We start from the raw sequence: 24201 nt of genomic DNA, 5'->3' as shown, positions 1-24201 counted from the left end.
GGTCCAACTTGAGGCCCACACCCCAAGAGAGAACCCATGCCTGACACTGCCTGGATGGCCAGGAACCAGAGGCAGGACATCCCGGAGACCCAGGGTAGAACCAACATGAATGGCAAAAAAAAAAAGATCAATGAAATGATTCTTAATGATATTCTGCTATACTCATAGATTGGTGCCTAGCCTAATTGTCATCAGAGGGGTTATCATCCCGCAACAGATGGGAGCAGATGCAGAGACCCACAGCCAAACACTAGGTGGCGCCAGAGGAACCCTGTACAATGGGGAGGGAGGATTGTAGGAGCCAGATCAAGGACACCATGATAAATATGGCCCACAGAAACAACTAAGCAGGCCTCACAGGGGCTCACAGAGACCGAAATGACAAACACAGACCCTGTATGGGTCTGATCTTGGTGCTCTGAATAAACCTTATGGTTGTATAGCTTGGTGTTCCTGTGGGATCTCCAACAGTGGGAGTAAGGGGTGTCTCTGACTTTTTTGCCTGTGCTTGGGACTCTTTTCTTCCCACTGGGTTGCCTCATACAGTCTTGATATGAGAGTTCGCACCTAGTCTTACTGTAACTTAGGCCATGTTCAGTAGATATCCCTGGGAGGCCTGCTCTTTTTTTTTTTTTAAGATAAATGGAGAAGTGGATCAGAGGAGGTATGGGGAGGAACTGGTAGTAGTGGATGGAGGGGAAACTGCAGACAGGATGTAATGTATGAGAGAAGAACAAAATAAGAAAGGATATACTCTGTCATGTAATTCTTCCTGCTGCAGCTTCCTAAATACTGGAACTACAGGTATATGTCACTAAGCCTGGTCTGTCCTCAACCCCCATCAAGTGTACTTCAGGTAATTCTGTTCTGCAGATCAGATATAAAACTATTAATTTTGAAGACATTGTCTCACGTCTAAATAAATTTCCTACACCAGAATATAAAGTGATGTAATGTTTCCCAGGATTATTGATTTCCAATAAGACTCCTTCACAGAACATTCTGACAACAGTGTCTAATATCCCTGTAGCAATTCAGTACACATTCCACACATTTCAGGGCTGACAACTGACATTTGAGAGTCACCAGGGAAGAAAGCCAACTTCACCCCAGATGGTAGCTTGCCTTCTTCACCACTTCCTTGTTAATGCACCTGTTATTGTCCTGAAAATTACAATGATTGCTTTGCTTACATGGCAAAAACAGGTTATGGCAGGTCCAGCTGCTCTACATGCTGCTGGAAGAAGAGGATTTACCAGCTCCTCTTTAATGTGACACATGCTGTTTCACAGCCCACAGTGATTTTGACTGGTCTCCAGAGCTCCCACAAATGATCTTAACTGTGAGGGCTTAATACTACAGTTCTTGATAGCCTAGAACCTTGGCATTGCCAACATTTCCCTTGTACTCCTCCCTTGTGGCCTTAACATTTTAAAAATATAACTCATTCAGTGAATTCTAAAGAGTACTTAAGTTCTCTTTTAGACTGCCCTGTGCACACACCTATTAGGCTTCTGACAAGTTCCCACTCTGTCTTGCTTTGCCAACATTAAAGACATTTAGTGAGACATTTACTCTGGATATGCTCCCACAAGTAAAGGTGAAATTTTTACATCCTTTGAAATTCTACTTTACTTGGGAGCCCTTAATGCATGGTCACAGGACCAGACTGTTGAAGTGTGGTTCAGGATGGGCAAGGCAAGACCATCAGTAATGCACATGAAAATACTTTTTGCAACAGGCTGCAGCAGACATATGAAGCAGAAATTCAGCTGATTATGACAAAGCTATACCTGGAAGAAGCTACAGGCCTTCCAGAGGATTAAGCCAAATCTCAGGGAGTATTTGGTGTTACTCGGTTTTTAATATATCAGCTGTTTCCTGTGTTTCATGTGTGCTCATAACTTCCCCCAAGAACTTTTAACAGTGTATTTTATCTGAAATACTTCTCAAGCATCCTAGGCCAAAAAGGCAAACAGACCAACCTCTGTCTCCTGAATTAAGGTAAACACCCTTATGAAGACACCCCCTAGCATAGTTTTGTTTCTTGTGAAAATGAAGATCAGACCCTCCTTCTTCTGAGCCCAAATGGCATTCCAGAGCAATTGACTCAGAACAAAAGGGTTTTTTGCATACCAGGCACAATGAGACTTTGAGGTAGGTTTCCTAGCACGGAGCAGAGTTGCCTGACCAGAAAAGCCATAGGGCAGAGTTTTTGCAGATGGTAGGTGGATTGTATTTGGCACCAGAGTAGGAGAGGAAGGAAAGAAGATGGACGGAGGAACAGACAGAGACAAAGATTAGGTGGAGATGTAAAGAGCCTAGTTAGAACTAGGACTGTGAGAGGGCAGGAGGTGAAGGGATAGAGAGGAGTTAAGCATGAGAACAGAATTGAAGCTATGTAGATAGAATTTTATCTCAGAGGAATAAAGTGGATGGACGAAAGAGCTCCGTGTACTTAAATTCATTCCCTCAGATTACCCCTGCTGCTGTTCATAGCATCTTCCCCAGGACTCTGGGAGAAATCTCCTCAGGGCAGGCCCCCAGAAGAAATTTCAATACCTTTTGTCTAGAAACAATAGATTGACCCTACAATCTGTTATTTCATTTATTTTCTTCCCAGATAAAATCAATTTGGCTATGTGATTCCATAGAAAATAAGTCTGAGATCCAGATTCATAAACATTCAGGGTTGAACAGAAGTAGTAAGTTGGTGAATCCTATTGTCTATTTTTTGCAGTTAGAAAATGGCAATGAGGGTTGGGGTTCTAGCCCAGTAGTAGAGCGCCTGCCTAGCAAGCACAAGGCCCTGGGTTTGGTCCTCATCTCCGGGGGGGGGGGAATGGCAGTGAACATTTCATTCATAGACATCATAGAGCCCACTTTAGCAGAATTTGAGGGTTATGCAGATAATTCCAGATTGTGATAAATGAAAGAGCCAAAAACGAAATAAAAATCATTTACAGGACCATTTGAAGCCTGTCTTGCCTGGCACAAATGATGAAATACTTGATAAAGTTTTGAAATACTCTAATGGCATTTGGCTCTGTAGATGTTTAATGTCTTCTGTACTGTTGAAACATAGCTGCTGCCCCTCTTTCTATTTCCTTCAGTCCTTCGCTCTATCACACATGGTATCAGTTGTGCTATAAAAGTTTCCCTTCCTATGTCAGAAATGATTATATGTGTAGGCATAATCTACACAACTCTGTATAGAAATAGAAGGGATACTGAAATCTACAAATATGATCAATTGTATTTTTGGTGTTAGCATAAAGAAAGAAGAATATGGCCGGGCAGTGGTGGCGCACGCCTTTAATCCCAGCACTCGGGAGGCAGAGCCAGGTGGATCTCTGTGAGTTCAAGGCCAGCCTGGGCTACCAAGTGAGTTCCAGGAAAAGGCGCAAAGCTACACAGAGAAACCCTGTCTCGACAAACCAAAAAAAAAAAAAGAAAGAAGAATATGGCAAAGAACCAGATTTATCATGTGGGAAATGAAAATATGCATGCTAGTGCTACATGCTCTCGGGTTGCCTGTTAGCTAGTCTCAGTTTAAACCTTGAGGTTTTACATTCTGGATTCTTACCATGTTTTTGATGGGCTAGAGTTGGCTTGGTGTTTATTATGACATCCATTGATTATTTGATTCATCTGTCTTTTAGCAGTTATACATGCTTTCTGTTGTCTCTGTGATTACAGGAAATAGTTTCCTTCAGTTCTATTTGTTGTAAGTAGCTATTTATCATGTGAGTGTAGTATGTTTGTGTCTGGGATACTGTAGCTCTTGTACCAGTGTCCATAAGCTAAACTTGGCTTGACCCCTGCTAACTAGCTGCACTCTCTGTGATCAACTGGCCATACCACTCCCCATACTCTTATATTCACTTTCTCCCTCTTCCAGAAGACTTGGACCATTTTCTTTCTATGTAGATCTTTACCCTCTATGTGGCTGAGGTCCCTGCCTTTTTTACTTTTTTTTTTTTTTTTTAAGTTGAGGAGGGAAAGGATTGAGTCCCATCTCTTGACCAGGATGTTTTAGTTATGCCCCATGGCTATTAATGGCAATATCCTGTGGAGGTCCTCAGAGTTCTCTACTTGGCTTGCTTTATTAAATCATTCCTTGGTACCTTCATTTCCTTTCCATCCTCTATTGGCCACGCCTTCCTCTGATTTAGTTGGTGAGATCCTAGTAGATTAAAAACCTTTCTGGACAGTAACATCCTCAAATCTGTTGATTACTCCTTTCTCTGTACTACCTGTACATTGTATACACACACACATGCTGGGATGCTCTTGTATTTATATTCTGTTTGGCTATACAAGTTTCAACTTAAAATTTGCATACAGGGAGCCAGCAAGATGGCTTAGTGGGTAAGTGCACCAGCTGCCAAGCCTGAGGATCTGAGTTCAATCCCCAGGACCTACATGATAGAAGGAGAGAACTGACTCACATACACACATGCACACATGCAAATAAAAATAAATATTATGTAATAATTATTTAAAATTTGCATATGGGCTCTTCAGAGGCAGGGACAATGGCTTCAATGTGTCTGCATTTCTCTAGCAAATAATACACAGCAAACTCCAATTCAGCACTCAACTGTCATTTTCATATTGAGTTTCTACAGGCGTGGAGAGTACCAGAGTTCACAAAACATTAAATACCCTGCCTTCACATTCTTGTTGGAGAATGGTAACAAAAAATTATCTTACACAAAAAAGAACACCAAAAAAATGGAGAAGGAAGAGAGAGGCTGGGTTACCAGGAGAGCATGTGAAGAAAAAGTTCCTACCAGAGAGAACAGCAAGCAGACACTGATGTGGACATGGAGCTGGCTGGCTGGAGCACACATAATGCTAAGGAGTGAGTGTCAGGTGCTGGGAAGTGGAAGGCTAAGGCAGAGAGATGCTGCCAGCCGCCGCCATGAAAAGTGAGATGTAAGGTACTGGTAAGCCACGAGCCACGTGGCAACTTATAGACTAATAGATATGGGTTAATTTAAGATAGAAGAACTAGATAACAAGAAGCCTGCCACGGCCATATAGTTTATAAGTAATATAAGTCTCTGTGTGTTTATAAGTGGGCTGCAGGACTGTGGGGGCTTGGTGGGACCTGGAGAGAAGCACTCCAGCTACAGTCAGGAGAATCTAACTGGAGTGGATAGGAAAGTGGAAGGAGAGCAAGTACAGTATGAACAACCCAGTGAGATCTCTAGGAAGAAGGGAAAACTTAGGTATCCGGGTGGGAGGTAGGAAGGATGTTAGGTCAAGTGTGAAGAGAAATGACTACAGCTAATGGCATCTCCATTGGAACAAGAAATACTGATGAGAGAAGGATGTAGGTGAGAACAATGTCTGGGTCATTTGAGTGGGAAGGAAATGAGGAATGTGGTCTAGTGCCCAGGTGGTTGTGGGTTAAGTTAACCATTGCTAAGAGAACCATAGGAAGGGGAAATGAAGAATATTCAGGCAGACATGTAAGCAGGGATAAATGTAGTAGGGCTACCTCATGTCTTCTCTTGGCTTCTAACCCTCCAGCCTCCAGAAAGAATCTAGCTATGAGACCTAGTCTGACCTTATTCCTCTGCCTCAGGTCAGGTGCAAGGGTTACAGGTATGTGTCAGTCCCTGCTTGCTTTTTTTTTTTTTTTTTAAATGAAGCAAGAATATAAGTTCACTGTAGGAAAGTGCAGAGAGAAGAGGTTAAAGGTCGATGGGGAGAAAATGGTAGAAAAGTCTTTTGGAAAGGTGGCAACGTGAATAGAAGAAGATGTGCTCATGGTCTCTGGGCAGCAGTGAGGACCAGTGGCTCCTGAACTGAAGGGGAGACAAAGAGCAGAGGTGGGGCCACATCCAGCTCCCAGATATAGGTGCTGTGGAAGGCCAGCTCCCACCTTTCAAAGGGTTCCTATGAGGAGAGAGGGACAAGAAACTTAGATAGAAAGATAGCAGAGAGGAGACAGAAACACAGGATAGCTTTGGGAGGACCTGGATCAAAACCCAATGGTCCCTTCTGCCTTTTTGAAAGGGCTTTTTATAACAATGCCAAGGGGCGGGGCAAAAGACCTCCTCCTTGCTAGATCAAAGCATACCACACAGCAGATACTTCCAAACACCTGGTAACCACGCCCGTGACCAAATCATCCCCTTATGCCATCCCTGCTGGGTAAAGCAAGCTCAGATTCTCAACTCTTAAGTTCTCACTAGGACACTTCTGTGCGTCTCTACAAAGTGCAGGGACTGGAATATCCTGGGATGAGGATACAGTGCAAACACTGGATCAGATTGCACTAAATGAAGCCTACTTCCTGTCATAGAGAACAGAAAACAGTTGACTCTAGGGATCGACTATCTACCCGACAGAGTTTGACCATCTTCAAGACAAAAATACCCAAAACCAGCATTGTGGACTACTTACCGCCCTTCAAATCTGTGTTTTAAAAAATCGAACAGTGCTTTTTGCATCATATCTGTAACCTGTAATTGGATAATAAATTAAAATGTGAGAAAATCTGAGGATTAAAAAATTGTTACTGATTATGAGAGCCAATTTCACTTCTCATCATTAACATTTAAAAACCTGAGCATTGTATTTGGAAGAAGTGTGGTTACCACATTTCCTGTTTCCAAGCCCTAATGAAGCAACCAGATAAAATTTCTGAGCTTATGATGTTTTAGTGACAAGAAATTACTTTCAAAGGCTTGCAGTGTGCTCCATTTGATATTGTTTCCTGGATATGGTGAGTTATAGCTAGCAGGAGTATCCAAGGCAACCTTCAGGAAAGCAGAGTAGTGAGCAAACTATACCACAGCCTGAAAAACAACATGTTTGGCTGCTGTGAGTCAAGCTCAAATTCACCTCATACTCACCTCATACCCCTTCAGAGAAGGGCCCACTAGGACCACAGGTCGCATGGAAGGTACCACATCATAAGGAGGAGTGTGCTCTGTCTGCAGAGAGAGGAGACATTTTTAGACTTCTCAAAGGCAATGGACCTAAATACTTTTGGCATAAGGTACTCCTTTCTAAACTCTAATATATAAGACACTGATTTTTCAGACATTTAAATATTTCCATAATTGCCTTTTTTCTAAGTAAATAAAACCAATTAAAGATTGGTAGCTTTCTTTTCCTAAGGTTCAAGTTACTGAATAATCTCTAGTTTCCTTGCACACAAGCTACTTGGTAGAACAAACAGAAACATGCCCAATGCGGACTAGGTGCTTTAGGCTCAACTATACATGGCTTCTTTGCTCTCCAGGTACACTTGGACTTTCTGAAGAGTTGAAAGGATGATAGTTAATTATGGAAGACAAATTCCTGTTAGCTTTGCATATGATATGTTGGTCTTACCTGTATAAACCTTAGTTTCCACACACTGTGCCTCTCACTACCAAATGCTTAGAATTTCCACTGAAATTAGAGGAAGCAGCAATTGGCATGCATGCTTGCTTCTTAACAGTGATAATCATCACTGTGCACAGCTTCAGGACTAATGCTTTGGAATTTTTGACCTTTGTTTTTTGGCATTTATAAAACTTCTCAAATCAAGATTTATGTGCATTGGAATGAAGGTGAATGATTTTCATAATTTTATTTGACCATGCTTCAGTGGCTTCAAAATGCTTATTACTGCCTTGCATATCTGTTTTTGAAGCACATATTAGCTAGTTTCTGCTCCATAACTGATTCATACCTTTCTAGGGATACTTTGTTTGTTTGTTTGTTTAGAAAAATAGGGTAGAAACTAAATTTTATTGCCATTTCTAAAACTATCACTTTTCAGCTTGTTTTTTTTTTCTAATAAAAATTTGAAACTTAGGTAACATAATTTGCTTGATGAAATTTAAGCAAGCTCTGGTAACAGGCTATTGTAAAGTGATGGAGAAGTAAGCTTTTTTAATGCATTAGGGCAAGAGATAGGGCTTTGGACACTGGATGAACAAATAATTTACTCTTGTCTTACAGAGCTCTGTAAGACACATACTCCATTAAGGAGCATCTGAAAAATGTATTTTAAACATGGCATATACCAAAAGAATTTTAGGAGTTTGATCAACTGATGTGCATGCAATATTTGCACCATTCTGTCACTAAAAACCATTTGACTGATGCTTAAAATACTCATCACAAACTTGATGTATTCCTATGTTTCTTTTGCTTATGGAGCTATTTAGACACACATCAAATTCAGCAGTGTCCACATGAGCTTTCACCAGTAGTTGAGGACCATATAATCAAAGGGGAAAAGATAGTACTGTTAACTGGGATGTTCACCTTTTACTGCTCAAAGTTTTCCCTAGCACTCAAAGCTTCATTTTAATAGACATGATAAAGATAAAATACATATTTGAATGAAATTTTAAAAATTAGACAAACACAATACAGTGACAGCACAAAAGGCAGACAAGCAGCACTCTAAAAGCAACCTAAAACACGGAAGACAATTGATGTGGACTCGCACACAGCCAGCTCTCCTGTCTGAATTCCACATTATCACAGAATAAGGAACACGAGAGTGAGCATCAGTGCCGCAGGCATCAGAAGCAGATTTGTTAAGTGATTGCATCTCATAGCACTTGGGTTTGTACTGAAAATGCCTGGACACCACATCCTTTTGATACTGGAGTAAGAACACCCCTTTCACCGCGACCAGTAGGGATATAAATTGCACGCAGTGTAAGAACAGCTATTAAGAAATCCGAGTGGCCCAGTATCAGACAGTACTTTGGTTCCTTCAGTCTGTGACTGCCAACTAGCAAGGGTTACCCATGCTGGCCATCAGTCAGCTTCTCTATCAGCAGGGGCAGCAATGGAAATTACCTTATTTGATGGAATATTGGCACTCCATGCCGTATCGCTAATGATAACGTTTTTATCTGTCCTTTTTGGCTAAGCTATTTTTGTTTTGCACCTTTAGTGGAAAAATTCGGATAAACTTGTTTAATGTTTTGAAATTTGCAGGCAGGTGAACTGCAAAATACTCTGATGAACATGGTCGTATCAATGTTGCTACTTGAAGTCCAGAGTGGCTGAGTAGTGTTGACTGTCTAAGAAACGCCTGCATTTACCTAGCTGCAAGCTTCAGCTGTGGTGACAAGGACAGACCAGAGAGGTGGCCCACTCTTGTGGAAGATCATCAGGTTGGGGCTTTCTGTGTCAACACAAAGGGCCAGGTGTTTAAAATTTTGCCTGGAGTTCTCTTCCTAATGATTATTAAAAAAAAAACCAAAAAAACAAAGCAAAAAAAAAAAGCTTATGCTTATGTGTATGATAACTTACTGTTAACCTCTACAGAGCAAACAGATTTTATTTGTGGAGGGAAGACTTTTAATTTTCTGAAAGTCTAGGGAAGAACAGATTTTGCTTAATATATAAGTTAAAAAATACCCATGCTTGTGCCAGACTTGGTAACAATAGGGAGTATGAGTCTGAAAGGATAATGGCTTGGAAGGTATTATGTCAAAGGAGAAGGAAAAAATGGAAATAGGGAGGGCTTTTAAAAATAGTGCTACAAAGCAACGAAACAAGCCGAGAGGAAACTTGTATACAAAGAGGTCTTGGGAATTCCCTGGAGTTTCCGGTCAGGGTACAGCATCGGTGTATCATCTTGATTGGCCGAGGAAAAAGGCTCTCCATATGGCCAGCAGCCCCATTGTCTAACAGGTGAGATGCTGAAATCTGACTGATGGAGAAGGCAAGAATATTGGGAGAGTGTTTATATATGACAATAGGAAAAACTCACAGTAAACCGCCAAAACAAGCCTGCAGTTTTCCACTGGTCTTGTTCATCAGCAGATTTTGCACCTAATGGATTAGAAGTTTAAATACTGACTGAATTAAAAATTGAATAACCTTTTTTAAAGCACAAGCAATGTATCTGGATATTATAAATCGGAATCCAATAACTGCCTTAATATGCTTTATTATAAGTCATGTTTCTGGCAAAAAGAGAGACAGACAATAAAAGCATGTACAACTGAGGTGTGTTGTACAGCATGGCCAGTGTTGGACATCCTTGAATATTTAAATAAAGTCTCTTGTGGCAGATATTATTCCATCAAAAAGGATAAGTATTGTAATGGCATTTCAACAGGCCACTCACTGAATTTAGTTGGTGTAAGATACATGGATTCAATTAGCTGTTGATAGGCTGTTTTAGGACCCGGATGACTGTACTTAATAAAACTGAAGGAATTGATGCTAATGATGCCAGTGACAGGAAAAACACGGGTATGTCAATGTGGACTTACCGATTTCTGCTTCTGCTTAGCTACAGCAGCATGGAAAAGAAACAAAGAATAACAGAGCATGCGTGTTATTGGCTTGTCAAAGGACGCAGACAATCAACAGGACTGGAAGTGTGACGCAGTGCAGTTGAGCAAGTGGACAACAGGAGCTGGGAAGTCTGTGTTACCTTCTTAAAGAAGGGCATTCTTTTCTCTTTGGAGTGGGGTGACGTTACACTGTTTGCACTGGGCTTAGGGGAGCGGTGGTTTGCTGGAATATCATTCTCTTCTGCATCTAAGCCAGTAGCATCTATGTCTATAGCTATATACAGACAAACAATTCAAAAGTCATCAGGTGGATAGGAGAGGAAAAGTAGGTTATAAAGAAAATAAAATGAAAGCAAATAGACTAACCACTGTAGAAGATTTATCATGAGTGAGCAGAGTATTACAGAATAAAAATATAAACATAAAACATTAAGGATGCAATGCAATCAAATTTAACTAGACTGAGAGATACCCTTGGGATAGCTGTTTTTCGCACAAGTCAGTTTTGTGCTAGATTTCCTGAGTACTTTTAGAGAAACATTTTTTACTGTTTCAATTGTTGATATTCTTCATATTAGCTTATAAATGTAAGATACAAAGCATTTGGTCTCACTTTGTACAATGTCTGAGAGCTCAGCTCTTAGGTAAAAGACAAGTGCTTTGGACACATTTAATGTGATAGGCCTCAGTCTTCTCATTTTGTTTGATTTTGATGTTAGGAGAAAGGGGACCACATAAGAAGTTTCATCAAAATTATAGCAGACATTTGAGGAAAAGAGACTAGAAAGCCCTTAATCCAGGCAACACCCAGGAAGTCGTAAAGAAGACAAATGATTGTTATAGGGTGTTCTGGGATGGGCAGGATTGAAATGATTTCAAGGTAGTATGGGTCCTCTCAGAGAGCCTGATTGAAGACCAGTGGGAAACACCAGATTAATGAAATCACTATATCAAAATCAGTTAAGATTTGGGTGCTTTCCAAGCCTCTGAGGCAGAATGCAAGATCCCAAAGGCACAAAAGAACAGGCCTCTTCTTTCCTCATGAATAAAATAAAGGTTCCAAGTTGGTTGCTTGACATGTTTTCACTTCTGAAATTCTTTTACCTGAAAATGTAGCTCTAAAACTAGTCAATGAGCCGGGCGGTGGTGGTGCACGCCTTTAATCCCAGCACTCGGGAGGCAGAGGCAGGCGGATCTCTGTGAGTTTGAGGCCAGCCTGGTCTACAAAGTGAGTTCCAGGAAAGGCACAAAACTACAGAGAAGCCCTGTCTCGAAAAAAAAAAAAAAAAAAAAAAAAAAAAAACTAGTCAATGAAAAAGGATGCATAATTTCACTTTCAAGTTTCTGCAATCTTTTTAACATGAAATTGCTATAAATTTTTATCAACTAAAGAATCAAGTGGTAAGTTACAAAGGTCAACTCAAACACTTGGTTTTTAAGACTTAGAAGCTGAACCCACAGAATGAAAGGGGCTTGCTCTTGCCAGCGTTCCTGCCTTAGAGCTGTACCCATTCCTGCACCACAGTGCCTTGTGGGTGAGGTGCCTTCACCATCTGAATGCATTCTTTCTGTTCCTTTTACTTCTCTGTTGTTCATGTCCTTGGGCTCATGGTTCAGAACAATATCAGATTTGAACTTGCTAGGCAATTACTTTATGGGTAAGATTAGGTCAAGCAGAAGAAAAGAAAATTTATTCATCCCATTAAGCCTCACACAAAATATGTTAACTCTCAAACAAATTCCACATTGTATTGATACAAGGGATAACCAGTTAGAGTAACAGTTTGATACTTAGGTTCAGCTCCCATGTCCTGTGATACACAAGCTGAGCTGAGGATTACAGAAGCCTCTCCTGGCCTTTTCAAAGGACCCGAGATCATCTGAGACAGCACATCATTCTGCAGTTTTGCAGTTTCTGTGGTCTGAGAGGTTTCAGACTTGAGAACAGGGATATCCTGTGTAGTGGTTCAGAAGTCTGTGAAAGGGTGAACACCTGACTTATCTGCACAATGTTGCAGTTATCAGCTCTGGTATTTTATGGGTAGGGATTTCTAGCCTATGCATACTAATTAGTTACAAGTTCAGACCTTGATCTGCAGAGGAATGTCATAGTCAAAGGATTTTCAGACCAACTTAGATTTTTACACCGCACTATAGCTTTGCTCATGTTGGAAGGTTTCTATATGGTGCTTCTTGAGCAATATTATCCTGAAGAGAATGTGAAAGCAGGTCTTGAATCCCAACAAGGAAGCATGCCGTTACAACTTCCGGATGTGAAGGTGAGGATCTAGGCCATTATTTCATTCTTCTAATAATAGGTCTTAATCAACATCAAATCTGCTTCCTTTCTGGTGATGTATTCCCATCTACTTCATCCTCCCTACCTTTCCCTGGGCTTATGAAAGCCACATTCGAGGAACAGTATCCTCCAATAACTTGATTGGAACTGAGACAAAAAACCCCAACAAATGCAAGAGTTCATAGACCTTCATGATGGTGGCATTTCTGAATTGAATTTTAGGATTTATCCACTGAATTTCATTTGCTATGGTCATCAGATGGATTTGTTTTAAAAGGAAATTCATAAAGAATGGGAGTGCAGCCCTGACAAGGATGAGCTATTCAGTCCCCTATACAGAGCCTGAGTTCCAGATGGAAGGTGACCTGCACCTCAACACCAAGGGTTCCAAATCCCTTTCCAACTTAGTACTTGGTGACTTTTTGCTTAAATTTAGGTCTAGAAGTGTTTGGGTTCATTCTGAAACAGAATTCTAAAATGTCACATTCAGAACACATTAAGAAACACGCTTTTCAACTCTTCAGTTTTCTGTATACTTCACTGAACTCAGATGATTCTCCTCCTGAGAGATGCTACCCATTTTTAATTACATACTTGTATTCCCATACTCTAGCAAACACTAGCATTTACATGGGGAAAAAGTGCTTCCACATAGTTTAAACTATTTTATTATTCTTCACTATTATTTACTTCTTGTCATATTCCTTATTTATTTAGAAAACCTTAGGAACATATTTTGGCTTACTCTTAGAGCTTGGGTCAAGTCAAGCCAAGTTCGCCACTGGGGTCTATGCACAGGTATAATGTGAGGTACTATTGTGCAACTGGAGACAACCTCATTGTGTATATAGGAACTGGAAATTACTCCTTCGTCTAGCAGTGAGTAGGGAATTATAGATAGGACCTCTGGTAAGCAAAAGAGATGAAAGTTACACTTGTAGACCAGTCTACATTTGCTATGGAGCAGTTAGTTGTCTTTGGAAGTAGACTTGGAAAATTTTCTCTGGAATTTTCTGAAGATTCCCTTTAGATCCATTGAGCTATTGATATGAAACTCATCATAGAGCTTAGATATTTTGATAGTGCATCTAATGTTTGGTTTTATCTTCAGTCCACTCAGTCTCAATGTTGATTTTTAGCAATGGTGACACATGACTCCAAAATTAAATATTATTTTGCATTCACACCAACTGACTTGTTTTCCAGTACATAGGCACTTTTCAGCATTTTGTTAACACCAGTCAAGGTTGTGTTATCATTAGAGGACATGGAAGAATTCTACTTGTCTCCAGCAGGGGCTTTATCACAATCTGATATAACTTCCTTCCATGTTAGGGCCCTCATGACAGTCTTCAGATATAGCCTTTTAGATAGTTAGGTTATCTTTAAGGGCTAGAGAAGAATCCCTGTAACTTCATATGTTTGAGCAAGGGCAGGAGTGGACTCCTTCCCTTGTGCATACAGAGATTCTTGCCTCCTCTTTCATCATGGTAGACATATGCCCCGCATTAATACTGCAGGCCTTCAGTGTCTGCTCTGAGCAGACTAGCTTGCTTAATTTTCCATGGCTTTAAATTGCTGTGAGTTATAAGTGTATAGTTTTTCCAACCAACCCAGATCCTAAACTGACAGTTCTTTTTCTGCTTAGATCTTGCTCACTTAAAAATATATACTTTTGCTAAACGTTTACTTGATAAAAGGTGTCAACTTTCAGGAGGCACATATAGAAGAACTTCAACTTCGCACATGACAGATTTATCAGATAAAATACAATGTAATACACTGAAATTTAAATTCACATAAAACTTTTCTGCCTTTAACAACATGTCACAGTAGGAATAAGGTGAGCAATGACATTACATCTGTCACTTCTGTAACAACTTAGAGCAAACACAGGCTATTTCCTTGCTGGATCTTCAATACCAAGAAAAAAAACACCTATCCATACTGTCCCTAATTTCATGGGGGCGTTGTTATTTCTGATACACTTTAACATGTATAGGTTTGTAAATTCATATAACTAAAGTAGTCAGGGTAGCATGAAAGGTGTATACAGTGGTCAGCACTGATCACCTACTTACCAGATGATGGAGGTGTCGATTTTCTGGAACTAGGTACTATGTCACCCAGACTGGATGATGAATTTCCTCCTGATTTACTGAAGTAAAGTAAACATTCAGATTAGACTCAACCATTGTTTTAGATGTTAAAACATTGTACTGCTCAATAAATGTTATAATTTATCACGGTTTTTAATTGAACCAAAAAATGTCTGCTTCTAAGAAGGAAGCAAATTTCCCAATGGAGATTCCTAGAGTACTTGAAACAGTTTTATGATAGTCTCTGTTTTGAAGTTCATGTTTTAATTTTTTGAAGTCCCTGGGAGAATGGAAAAGAGCTAGGATAATTTCTGCAGCCCTCCAGTTCCATGCCCAGATGACAGATGGCTAGACAGAAGAGATTTTCTTTGCCTTTACAATTAGAGGACTTGGAGGAAAGGTGTAAGACATCAAGGCTAACACCAGTTCCTTTGACTTAGCTTGATTACTTTTAGTATCTTAATATTAAAAGTATACCTTGCATGGCAACCCGTAAATGAAAAATGCCCCAATTCACCAATCTTTAAGATAAAAGATGAAACTTAGACACAGACTGTAATATGAATTAACTAGAAGACAATAGTGAAAATTTTCAAAACAAGACAAACAAGGATCCAACTTGGTTGCGTTGTGAAGATTATTCAATACTTATGAACAGGGCAAAGGGGTATCTACTAAAACATGCTTATAAGAAAATGTTATGATGACATCTATATCTTGTATGATAATTTTAAAAGTAAAAAATAAAAAAAAAACCAGTTATAAGATTCTAATATTATGGAGCATATGCTTACGTGTCTTAGAAACTTTGGAGTTTATAGTAGAATGTACGGTTCACCAGTACATAGAAATGTGTGTCAGCTCTTAACACATAAAGATCCCAGAAACATGCTCACAGAATGAGAATGTCATGGAATTCAGACAACATAACTGCAGTGCCCAGGGCTTCTTATCATGGATGGGCCAGGTCCTACTAGAAAGAATTGTGGACCATGGCTGTGCCTCAGGGGACCCTGCTGACAAAGATGAGTACTGATAAGCAGGTAAAAGATTTGCCCTTATTGGTTGGTTGAATTTTTTTCTAGTCTTATAGCATTTTAATACACAAGCAAATGTCAAGCACTTTACTAAACAACCAGCAGGTGGGTTCTGTCTCTGTAAGAGCTTAAATACTTCTGCATATCCAATAAGGACATGCAGGGGTGCATACAGTTCATAAAAAGTACAACTTACAGAATCACTTTTGCCAATTACACAAGGATACTGATCGCTAAGACCAAGGACTTCCTTCCTGTGGCTTTTACCTTTTGTTTGTATCCTCAATAAAATCCTAAGTCCAACTTCAGTTCAAGCATGGGTTTTCTCTACTTTATTTATAAATTTTAATAGGCAATATATTGTGTTGTGTAAAATTGTGACAGATGCTGCTAGTACCTAAACTGTTCAGAGGCAGATGTGTCCTTTGAATGCCATATACATGCCCAGTTCTTGAACTGTGCACCTTTGATTATTTGTTAATCTTTTTTTTTTTTTTTTTGGTTTTTTGAGACAGGGTTTCTCTGTGTAGCTTTGCGCCTTTCCTGGAAATCACTCTGTAGCCCAGGCTGGCCTGTTTGTTAATCTTTTAAAACATTTTATTATTATTTGTGAGTGTTCTGTCTGCATATATGTAAATATACCACCTGTTTGCAATGTTGATGGGGGCCAGAAGAGGGCATCTGATCCCCTGGACCTGGAGTTACAGACAGTTGTTAGACTCCATGTGGGTGGTAGAAACTGAACCTAGGTACTCTGGAAGAGCAGCCATTACTCTTAACCCCAGAGCAGGCTCTCCAGCCCCAGATTTTTGTCATACTTTGAAATCTTTGTATAACCATACATATATGCATATGTATGTGTGTATATATAATACAAATAAGTATATGTGTGCATATATACACAAAATTCAGTCTTCTTTTAAATATATATATATGTTAAAATATATATATATAAATATATATACATATTTTTTTAAATACATATATATATATTTTAAAACAATGCACTCTGACTCTAAACTGGGCATGGTGGCTCACATCTTTAATCTCAGCACTTGGGAGGTTGATGCAAGTAGATCTCTATGAGTTAGAGGCTAGCCTGGTCTACAGAGCAAGATCCAGGACATCCACAGCTTCACAGAAAAGCCTTGTCTCAAAAAAAAAAAACCAAAAAAACAAAAGAACCCCACTGACTCTGAATATGTCCTCACAAAATATACAAAGTGTTAAAAGGCAAATGTAAACACTGTGGAAGTGAGTAGAAGTACTTAAACATAACTAGACAAAACCTTGGTAAAGAGATGTAATAAAATAAAATCAGAAAAAATAAAGAAAGAGTATACAGTTTTAAGAAAAAGTAACCAGTTCAGTAGAATAAATTGCAAGATGTTGATAGTGTGACAATGATCCAAAGCTAGTTTTAGTAAGGTTGAGTATATTCTATTTCACTTGTCTGTTGACAGTAGGCGAAAAACTTGCTAACATTAAAATATCACTAACAGAGTTTATGTCATCATATAAACAAGCAATATATAACAGAATGAAAACAGAAACTCAGCTGTCCACATGAAGATAAAGTCTTCTCTATCCCCCTCCATCCATCCATGTGAGAAGCAGCATGCCGTGCTCTTCAGCTTGGCTCTGTCGGCTTCAATATGAAATTTACCACATGGATGAGAAGCCCTCCTAATGAGTGTCTTGGTGAAGGGAAGGGAAGCTTAAGCCTCCTAGGAAGGTGCAGTCAGAGTAATAGGCTCAGCCTATTATATAACTCAGCTAACCACTATTGGCAAAGGCAATTTTAACATGCTTCATACATAGTGTCTTTTTACGGGCTCAACAGCTGGGAGAACTGAAAATTGAATCTGTCAGGTGAACACAAAACTAACAGACTATAGAAGCTGCTGTTTGCTAGTGATGCCTGAGACTGATATCCCTAAAGAATCTCTCAGCCACGTTGGTTAACTAGAGACAGTCACCATGGCTGCTATGTGCCTGACTATATTCAGCAAATGATTAGGACTTCAGAGTCCCCTCCGTGCTGAAGGCAAAATTTAATGCTTTGTGACCTTAGCTGTTTTTATTAATGATCATATGAATTTGATTCTCTCTCAAATTTGGATAAACATTAGAAGCTGGGATGAAGTGTTCTTAATGGGAGCCATGGTGCTGTCAATGGACTGCATCGACATCTACATAATATGTAATAAGGATCACAGCTCTTAGTGAGAAACAAGAGAGAAAGGAGGCATCGTCTGCATTTCATAGATACAGCTATTTTCCTCCTACCTGGAGTAGAATTTCCCTTGCTTGGCTCTCTGTTCATGCTGTAGCCTCGTGTTTTCTAGTTTGACTGGGCTTGGAATAAATCCGATTTCACAGCCTTCTTTAACCAATCGTCCTATCCACCAGTCATTATTAAATTTCTACACACAAAATCAAAAGTATTAGAATGAATTAGTGCACAGAAGTTTAAAGATCTGAATCGATTTCTTCTATAGCAACTGCTTTCACTGGAGAGAAACACGGCAGTTAGAAGCATGCATCGAATACCGAAACTCAAGAAGCCCTTGGGTTTATGGGTTCAGCTCAGAAGAGTGAAGGATGCTTGATATGACCAGCCAGCAGCCCCAGAAAGGCTTTGCATTTCCTAGTCTCCCTTCCCAGTGCTGCTTTTAGGACCAGGCTGATTCTGTGAGAAGCTTTCAAGGTTCTATTGTCCATACCTAGCAAAAGACAATTAGGAACTAGGAAGTCTAATAGAGCCCTTCCCCTTATAAAACTGGATTCGCTGGAAGGATTAATATTTAGAGAGAAGTACAGAAATGTACCTGAAATGTTTCGTATCAGCAAAATGTACTTCTATGCAATTTTACAATCATATATAGTACAGTGTTCACAGATGGTTTTTCTCATGTTGATGCTGACAGCTTGTCTCTTGCAGGTAAAGTATTTATCTTGAGTCTTCACAATCTAATTTTAGTTTCCTCAATTAAATCTATTCCCAAACATTTCAAAGAATGCCCATGGTTTTTCTTTCCACAGTAGAAAATGATCCCGCTCAAAGCACTGGCGTCAAGCCAGGCCCCCGTATTAGTCTAGCTTCCTACTGTAAAGTAGTTCACCATCATTTCTGAACACCTTATCTACTCTTTTGAAATTGTGAGCTCTCCTGATGGGCGGTCATGAGCTCCTTCACTCGCGCCCCTTAGTGCACGTCTCAGTTAACTGTCATAAGCTCCCTATGAATTCTTCCAACTCCAAATTCCCTGGGGTCAAAAAAAAAAAAAAAGCTTATGTTCACGCAGACTCATCTAGGAAGAATTACTGTCACTATGGTGTCCCACAGAGCAAGCATGTGACATGTGGACACCAAACAAAACTTAATTACAGGTGAATTTTCCAATCTCTGGCCTGTGTCATTGTCAGCTTAGGGGACAAGGGTTTTCTTGGCGTCAGCTTCTGGTCTCACTTGTTCTAATTCCCACCGTTCCCTTCCCACTGCAGAGATTATGCTTCTCCGGTGGAAAACAACCAAACCCTCTCCCGGGAGGCAGGCATGGTGACTCACAGCTGTAATGCTAGCACTCAGGTGAATGAGGTGGAGGGGAGTGATAAGTAGGGAGATCATAGCAAATTTAAAGCCAGCCTGGGCTATATAGTTAGCTTCAGAACCTGGGCCTCATAGAAAGTTCCAGGCCAACCTGGGCCACAGAGTGAAATCTTGTCTCATAAGAAACAAAAAAGAAAAGAGACTCTTCCTTAGATAACTCCAACTTCAGACATCAGGGGAAATCACACATAGTCAATCAAGGTTAATCATTAAGAGAGACAATGCAGGACACACATAAAATGGATTACCTAACAAAATAGTTCCCAATTTCTAGGACACAAAGCCCAAAGGGGCCCTGGCATTCCTGCCGGGAGCCTCTGACTCCTTTCTACATTCAAAGTTTATTTATACCAGAAAAAGGCTGCGAGCCACTGATTTAGCTGTATTTTAGACAACTGTAGCTAGACCCGATGCTTTTCACAGCAGTAAGAAATCAGTGAGAGTCAAAGGTGAAAAAAATCACACTGAAAGAAACTGAAATGTTCCTTACTTCCTTAACATGCAGAAAATCTTTTGCCTCGAATGAGATGGCCATGCCTGGCACCGGAACATCATCCTCCTGGGCTGCGCTGTACCTGACATTGGTCCGAACTGCAAACGCAACAGGTTTTGTCTAAAGAGGGACGGGAGGAAAAAACAATAAGAAAAGAAGTAAGAGTGGCCCTCCCTTTTCCCCCTCAAGTACAAAGACACCCTCAAAAACAGCTGGAATCGCTGCTCCTCCTTATCGGTTCCTCATCACAAAGCAGCTTGTTAGTATTCTCAGTGAAGGTGCTCGGTCTCGGCCACACCCACCCACTTCTGAACTAGAAAGCAAAACAGGTTCTCTTTGAAAGCACTGAAGTGAAATACGTGTTCACAACACTAGCGGGCAACAACGGGAAACCAGGACACACACACACACACACACACACACACACACACACACACACACACACACACACACACACACAATGCCTAATTTGGTTTGGATGGAAACAACAACAACAACATAGAAACTGCCTCCCTACCCTGAACATCCACTTCAAATAATCATTAATGATGTAATTCCCAGTAGTATAACATTTGGAATGGAAAAATAACTAGAGAATACATGCTCCAGTCTTAGCAACTATTATTCATGGCTGCAGGGAATTATGAAAGCATTGACCTTTTTATCCTACCATTTTTCCTTCTTGAGTTCACTCAGCCACTAAAGATAACATTAATTTAGTCATCCTTCACTGTTTGGTGCTTCTGAAAATTCACAGATAAGTATCTGTTCTCATTGGCAATACATGCATATTCAGGAGATGGATAAATTAAGGAGGCTGATTTTTGTGGCATGCATATTCTGAGACCAGGGGCTATTTTCCCTTTCCTTGTTTCCTGGGTGCAAGATCAGACAGAATCTGAGACACCTTGGCCTTACAGAGGGCTCACGGGAAGGTGAGACAGGGGAGAGCATGGTTATAGACCAGTACAAAAATCTGGGGCACAGTGGGACCCAAGAGATGATCTAGACCTTGAGGGCAGCAAAGCTAGGTCAGCCTTCTAGAACAAAAATCAGGATGAGCTCTGAGACTGAGTTCAAGCTGCTCTTCTCCCAGCTTCAGGCTCATGGGCCTCCCAGGTTGATCAGAGAAGCTTCATCAGGCTTAAGGTAAGGTGGCAGGGAAAATGGACTGCACAGACGCAGGGCTAGCCTGCAGCCCTGGTAAGACATCTATAGGGGAACTCCAGGGCTGGCTGTTGTAGAATTATATTTATACCCATGTTTATTCAGGGTCATGATTAGGATACCAGGTTGGCTAGGAATCACTGTGGTCATTCCGCTGTCACTGGACTCTGTCACTGCTCTAAGGACCACATTCTCAGACCACTCTCCTGGCTCCAGTGTGCTAGTCCTGCATCCCTTTCTGACTTGCTTTCCTGCTGTGAAGCACAAGACACCTGAGGTAGCAGTGTATCATCCAGTCCAGTTTCACTTACGACCCTGTGCCAAGGAGCCATGTGGGCACATGCTACGCTGTTTAAGGTTGACTAGTAAGGTGTCTGTGCTCTGTTGCCCCCTTTATGGCACATAGAATTCAAAGCTTACTATAGATCACCTCGTGAAGTAAACCTAAACAGATTACCAAATCAATAAACACTACTTCACAAGAGAGTAGCACATCACCCTCCAGGTAATGAAGTAAAAGTGCTTTAAGAATATAAAGCCAGGGGCTGGAGAGATGACTCAGAGGTTAAGAGCACTGGCTGCTCTTCCAGAGGTCCTGAGTTCAATTCCCAGCAACCACATGGTGGCTCACAACCATCTGTAATGAGATCTGGTGCCCTCTTCTGGTGTGCAGGGATACATGCAGACAGAACACTGTATACATAGTAAATAAATAAATCTTTTTTTTAAAAAAAAAAAAAAAGCCAGGTGGTAGTGGTACACTCCTTTAATCCCAGCACTCTGGAGGCAGAGGCAGGTAGATCTTTGTGAGTTCGAGGCCAACCTTGTCTCCAAAGGGAGTTGCAGGAAAGGCACAAAGCTACACAGAGAAACCCTGTCTTGAAAAAAAAAAAAAGAACATAAAGCCATGTCTTAGTTACTACTGTCTTCACCCTATTTCCAGTACCTAAGGAGATGAGAACCAGCACATGATACAAAAGTTAAAAACTCCCATTGTTTCCTTCTAGGTGGTTCTTCGCCTTGCATGTGACAGCTTATAGTGAAATTAGAAAAGCAAAACTGTGGGAGTGTCTGCCACCTGGCAAGCAGTGTGCTGAGTGCTGTGCATACAGTGGTGAGTATCACTAAGTCACCAATGGTTGTTTTCCCAGACGAGGCTCCAAAAGCTTTCCCAGAAGCCTGGCATGGTGGCTCACATGGCTAACCTCAACACTTGGAAGGCTCAGGCAGGATGAGCGCATGTTCAAAGTCAACCTGGGCTAAAGAGCAAGACCCACTTCATAGAAACAAAACACACCACACCAAAGTTGTCCCAGGTTGTAAGCAATGGACTGTTTACTCAAATGCAACCTCCTCCCCCCAAAAGCCCAAGTTCTTTTAGTAAACTTAACATCATGGCAGTTTCAGGCTATTTACATGTTTGTATGAAATTTTGAAGATCTGAAAATTGTATTTTACATAGTGTTAAAAAGTTGACTGCTGTGGGATATCTTTTCATATGCTGTGAATATGTTACTCCCATTGGCAAATAAATAAAGCTGCATTGACTTATGGCAGGGCAGGATGGAGCCAGGTGGGAAAATCCAAAAGAGATAGTGAGAGAAGAAAGGAGAGTAAGGAGAGACACCAGCCACCACCCAACAAGATGCCAGCAGACTGGTAATACCACGGCCATGTGGCAACATTTAGATTTATAGAAATAGGTTGAGTTAAGTTACAAGAACTGGCTAGCAAGAAGCCTGACCCATAGGCCATATAATTTGCAATTAATATTAAGCCTCTGAATGATTATTTTATGAGCGACTGTGGGGCCGGGTGGGACCGGAGAAACTTCCAGCTACAGTTGACTAGTACCTTCCAAAAGAAAAAAAAAAAGCCATGAGTCTACTTTGATTCTCAGAGTAACTGAGCAGATTCACAAGGGAAAACTGTCATTCATTAGAAAAGTCACACACTTCCATATTGTTTTGCTTGAATCAACTTGAGGTTTAGTATGTCAGTAGCAATGGTAAATAATGTTTTTCATTTATTTGGATACATCTTTCTTATCTCTTTTTTTTTCTGCAGGACATAAGGCAGTATTTCATGCAATGAGAATTGAGATATTAAAATTCTGTGGCTTCATAGCTTCTAAAAAGCTACTTAGGGAGACTATGAGGAAGGACATAGCTACTTTCATTCTGAAAAAAAAAATGAGTAGAAAGCTATGGAAAATTCCTTGGGATGAAGTATTAACTATAAGGATTTTTAATAGTCTGGAAGTTATTTCAGGAACATGATAACTTTACTTTGCAAGTTGATTTTTTTTTTTTTTTTTTTTTTGTGCAAGACTGATTTTCTGTGTACCTTTGCTGTGGCAGCCCTGAATGCCATGGCCCAGTGTCCTCCACAGTGTCACAAAGAACTCCATGGTTCATCCGCATGCCTCAATTCTGTTTCCTTACAGTTTTCATCAGTTTATGGCTGTCATCATGAACTTCCTCTGGAGATGAATACACTTCATTCGAAGGTGAGCCCTGCAGTTACTAGACATGCTGCTAAAGATCCAAGCCACCTGGTATCATCACCACCCTCTGATCCTTCACTCTCACACTAGCCCTACTTGACCTAGAGACCCAAAAGGATTCCAGAAATATCTCCTCACACTACTCCAGCTGTCCACCTTTAGATGCTTCTGCTGACTCCAGCCCTCTTTCCCTCACTCTAGTCAGACAGTCTGTCTAGAGTCATCCAGTGACAGATGTGTACACAGAAAGCTAGTATGACAGGCCCCAGAGGATGGTCTTGGATAGCTCTGTAGCTACAGGACTTTTGGTTTTTTATATCTAGTGGGTGTTCTACTGGCTCTTCAAAAGTTTCTGTGGAAGCCTGTCAGAGATGAGCTTACAGCACGAGCAGCTCTTATGTCCTCACAGCCTCCTACAGCTACTAGGCTTCACTGTCAGAAAGCAATTATCGTAAGTAGAAGATAATTCTGTTATGAACTCCTCTGGTCATGAAGTAGAATGAATAGACCATCATAGATCTATGATATTAGCTCCAGCTTTCTTCCCAATAGATGACTTAATGAGTTCATATTGAAACTAATAGTTTAAATAAGTACAACATAATATTTGTTTTAATTTTACTAAAGCCTGCCAGTTGCATAATACTATTCAAAGGCCAAAGGGAATTCCTTGAAGATTAAAAACTTCCAATTATGATTAGTACAAT

The 24201-nt window shown here is 40.4% G+C and overlaps 1 protein-coding gene across 12 annotated transcripts in view; it reads right to left on the bottom strand.

Moving 5' to 3' along the window:
* Positions 1-24201, bottom strand: part of Cacnb2 (calcium voltage-gated channel auxiliary subunit beta 2) — a 434620-nt gene that overhangs the window by 12751 nt on the left and 397668 nt on the right. For 8 of the 12 annotated variants that reach the window (XM_052729661.1, XM_052729658.1, XM_052729659.1 and 5 more), the window contains 6 exons: positions 19819-19941; positions 18005-18141; positions 14661-14737; positions 10421-10554; positions 6873-6953; positions 6421-6479 (listed from right to left, as the gene is read on the bottom strand). In XM_052729661.1, coding sequence (XP_052585621.1) covers positions 6421-6479; positions 6873-6953; positions 10421-10554; positions 14661-14737; positions 18005-18141; positions 19819-19941 — 611 coding nt within the window. Of the gene's footprint in view, positions 1-6420; positions 6480-6872; positions 6954-10256; positions 10277-10420; positions 10555-14660; positions 14738-18004; positions 18142-19818; positions 19942-24201 lie in introns of all 12 variants that reach the window. The other 4 variants (XM_052729665.1, XM_052729664.1, XM_052729669.1 and 1 more) reach the window with 1 other exon arrangement.

This window comes from Peromyscus californicus, unplaced genomic scaffold (genome assembly GCF_007827085.1).
Source record: "Peromyscus californicus insignis strain IS unplaced genomic scaffold, ASM782708v3 Scaffold_8__1_contigs__length_139910024, whole genome shotgun sequence".
In the NCBI taxonomy this organism is placed as follows: Eukaryota; Metazoa; Chordata; class Mammalia; order Rodentia; family Cricetidae; genus Peromyscus; species Peromyscus californicus.
This window is presented reverse-complemented; position numbering and strand designations above follow the sequence as displayed.